Source organism: Mesocricetus auratus, unplaced genomic scaffold (assembly GCF_017639785.1).
Source record: "Mesocricetus auratus isolate SY011 unplaced genomic scaffold, BCM_Maur_2.0 Super-Scaffold_4256, whole genome shotgun sequence".
Lineage (NCBI taxonomy): Eukaryota > Metazoa > Chordata > Mammalia > Rodentia > Cricetidae > Mesocricetus > Mesocricetus auratus.
This window is the reverse complement of record NW_024429182.1, coordinates 90453306-90457455: the sequence shown is the minus strand read 5'-3', so window position 1 is coordinate 90457455 and position 4150 is coordinate 90453306. Positions and strand designations below refer to the sequence as shown.

At 35.4% G+C, this 4150-nt stretch overlaps 1 protein-coding gene across 1 annotated transcript; it reads left to right on the top strand.

The window, feature by feature from the left end:
* The first annotated feature begins 1075 nt into the window (after positions 1 to 1075).
* On the top strand, positions 1076 to 2024 carry LOC121134716 (olfactory receptor 502-like). Its single transcript, XM_040733260.1, has one exon. The coding sequence runs from the start codon at positions 1080 to 1082 to the stop codon at positions 2022 to 2024; it is 945 nt and encodes a 314-aa protein (XP_040589194.1). The 5' UTR covers positions 1076 to 1079.
* Positions 2025 to 4150: the final 2126 nt, after the last annotated feature.

Genomic DNA, 4150 nt, shown 5'->3' with positions numbered 1-4150 from the left:
ACATTATCTAAATGTGTCACTGTTAAAAGAATTGATGAGTTTGGGGCATTTACTGATATTAAGGATTCAAGTATAAGATTTAAAAGTTGTTAAGAGCTGTGTATAAAAACCTTCTTTTTGCTTGGAAACTCTTACTATATTGTATGCATCTGCATCTGCACATGTGTTGAAAACAACATTATTTCATGTTATAAAAGCCCAATTAGAAAACAGCATTGTAGCAGAAAGTCATTTGACATGAATAAGCCTGCTTTAGTTACATGTTGGGTATCTAGTATTTTAGTGACTGAATATATATTCCAACTTATTTCTTAAAATATACCAAAAATTTATAATAGATCATTTTATTTAAAATTTAAAATTCCTGTCTACCAGGTGTGTAAATAAAAAATTTTAATGCAGAGAACTCATATAATGTCTGTTAAAAACCTTAAAAACATGAATTCTATCAAATTTTAGTATATAGCAATCCTAAATTTTTATTATTTAGATTTATTATTATGTATATGCTTGGTAGAGGGGGTTCAGACAAATTGGGAATCTAATTTCGATTTTCTTGACTGATATGTACCACATTCGACTTAAAGAAAGAAACTCTTTCAATGTTATTAAAATAGTATTTTATGAAAATGTAGTATTTTATATGAAAACAAAAATGTATTTATGAAAATATTACAATGCTGTAAATTACCAATTTGCATCTATGCATAATTCTTAGATTAATGCTTGTTTTTAAGAAGCATTTAAAATATTAGCTGCTCTCTGAGTATTTCCTACAAAACTCTATGCATTCTCCTTTCCTAATATACCCAGGATTTATTTCTGTTATTCTCACCTATCTTCTATTTTCATATTTTGCTTTAAGGTATACTTGGTTAAACAACATAACATATAAAGAAAAAGGTATACTACTTAAGGGAAAGTTTTTAGGTGATTGTGCTGAAGAACTTTAAATTTATAGAGGGACATCTTTCAACATAATTGCATTGTTTGTATATTACAGAAAGTGAAATTACTAATTTATAAATCCTTTTTTTGGAATGTCCTCAGCCCATTTATGGTAGCAGCTATATCATCCCATGGCTTTCCTGGAGGATGGGAACCACACAAAAGTGACAGAATTCATTTTATTGGGATTGACAGATGACCCAGTTCTCAGAGTCGTCCTCTTCATTATTATCCTGTGCATCTACCTGGTGACTGTGTCTGGGAACCTCAGCACCATCCTCCTCATCAGAGTCTCTTCCCAGCTCCATCATCCTATGTACTTTTTTCTCAGCCACTTGGCTTCTGCGGACATAGGCTACTCATCTTCTGTCACACCCAATATGCTTGTCAACTTCCTGGTGGAGAGAAATGCCATATCCTACTTTGGATGTGCCATCCAGCTTGGCTCAGCTGTTTTCTTTGGGACAGTTGAATGTTTCCTTCTGGCTGCCATGGCTTATGATCGCTTTATAGCAATCTGTAGCCCATTGCTTTATTCAACCAAAATGTCCACACAAGTTTGTGTTCAGTTACTTGTAGGATCTTACATTGGTGGTTTTCTTAATGCTTCCTTCTTCACCTTTTCCTTCTTTTCTTTTCTCTTCTGTGGGCCAAATAGAGTCAATCACTTTTTCTGTGATTTTACTCCTTTAGTTGAACTCTCCTGTTCTGATAACAGCATCCTCCTAGTTCTAGATTCATTTTGTGCTGGCTCCATCATTTTGATAACAGTACTTGTCATAGCCATCTCCTACATCTATATCCTCATCACTATTCTGAAGACGCGCTCCACTGAGGGCCGCCACAAGGCCTTCTCCACCTGCACCTCCCACCTCACTGCAGTCACTCTCTACTATGGCACCATCACATTCATCTATGTGATGCCAAAGTCCAGCTACTCCACAGACCAGAACAAGGTGGTGTCTGTGTTCTACATGGTAGTCATCCCCATGTTGAACCCCCTCATCTACAGCCTGAGGAATAATGAGATAAAGGGTGCTCTGAAGAGACAGATAAGCAGGAAAATACTTTCTTAGAGACATCTATTGTTTTGAAAGACTTGATATAGTAAGAATGCCTAACTGATATAATATTAAAGTAAGTTTCCTAAATGAAAAAGTTTATGACATGCTAGCATGTTATTGGCAAAGGCCTTTTTCCTATTGTGGTACTTGTGGGGTATGTTAGAAACATGTAGAAACTGAGACTATTTGTGATATTTAATTTACTCAATGCATACCATAAAGAAGATATGTTACTCAAAACTTTGTCTATCTTCCTTACTGGGCAGTAGGTGAGTGTCTTTGTTCAACCACCCATCCTTACCATGAGTTGCCAACACAGACCATATAAATGGCCTCTACTCACCATGGACTGAGACCTCTAAAACTCTGTTCCAGGAATAACAATTTCCTTTTCATCATAAGTTGATTATCTTAGCTATTTTTTATAGTAACAGAAATCTGGTTAATAAAGACGTCAATTATATGGACTGGTTTTTTTTTCATTTTTAGCAATGAATTATCTTGAGATAAATCTGTTGAATATATCCATCCTATTGCATAATAAGAAGCAACAAGGAACTAACATTCCTAGGAATATTGTAGAAAGGTTATCTGTAAGGTTGGATTGTGTAGACCCATTAAACTACTCATTTGTGCTCCTGGCCTCTCTGGTCATAGCCTAATTGTGGAGTCTGTAGAGAAGAGTAGAGAATCCACCTCTAATTAATCTCTGAATTTTATAGTAATAAGTAAATAAAATAATAATAAATATAATAATTTTATATTTTTACATTTTCATACATTATAGCATATATAATGATCATATCTACCCATGGCTATCTCCCTCTAACTTCACATAGTGCCCCCACTCAATTCATATGCAACTTCTTATCCTCTTTTAAATAATTCAAATTGTTTCATTATTTGAGGGATTATAATATAATTACACTCCCCTTTATTCCCTCCAAAGCCTCCCAGATGCCCCTCCTTTCTCTTTCAAACTCATATCTTCTTTTTTTACCTTCATTAATAAATCCTGAATCAAATTAGTGTTGCACATAAGCACATGGGTGTGTGGACATCCCCAGGGTAAATTAACATACCAGCAGCTGTGTTCACAAAAGAGAGTGACTCTGCCTCCATTAGCTGCCAGTGGCGCCTCTGACAGGGGTGGCACAGAGCTCTTCTTCCATTCCTACAGGAATTTTGATTGTCTTGATATTGTTAAGTTAACTGCATTAATTGTGAAACAGCAATATTATATGTAGAAATCAACATTTCACAGCACTTCTCTCCATCTGACAGCTCTTACATTCTTTCCAACTCCACTTCTGTGAAGTTCTCCAGGACTGTTAAGGGGAATATTGTTATTGATGGCCCATAATGAGGTGAGCACATAGAGCAAACTGATCAGCTATAGGCCTCTGCTTTAACCACTAACTAATGCAGAAATATTAAGACACACAAAATAGGGATGTCCTATGATATTTTATTGAGAGAGAAATCACTTACATGAGAAGCCAAGAAAGCAAAAAACCAAAGGTCTAGACACTGCTCTCTAGACTGAAACCTGAACCTAAAGAGAGTCTCCTCCCCTAGCTCTTTTTATGCCTGGTACATTCTACGTACCTGTGAACACACCCAAATGTGTGTGGTCAGTACTATGGGTACATAGACCTCTCCCTACAATTCTCCTTTTATTCTAAAGAAATGATTTACAAAACTAAATTATGTCAATACACAAAATGTCTCAAACATATATAAATCATATATACATAAAAGATGATAAACAAATTATAATCTACCTATATCTATCCCATCTAAACACTAACTTTATCTGAAAGAGATGCTCAAGTTTGAACACCTCCTTCCAATCCCAACCCTAAATAATTGAAAACTAACTCTAACAGGTGTAATGTAAATGGTAGAGAAAGGGGGCATAGTATTCTCAGAATTACTTCCTGCTGAAATGGGACAACAATAACCTCATGGTATCCTGTAGCAAGAAAATGTTAGTTTAGTGAAAGTCTCAAATGGACTGGCTACAACATTTGTACCCAGTCTGTGTTTGACAGGAGATGCTTGTTTGAAGTTCTTGACTGAAGTTCTAATATTGATTGAATTTCTTGTTCGAGGCTCTGGCCAGAGTGTAGAAAGTG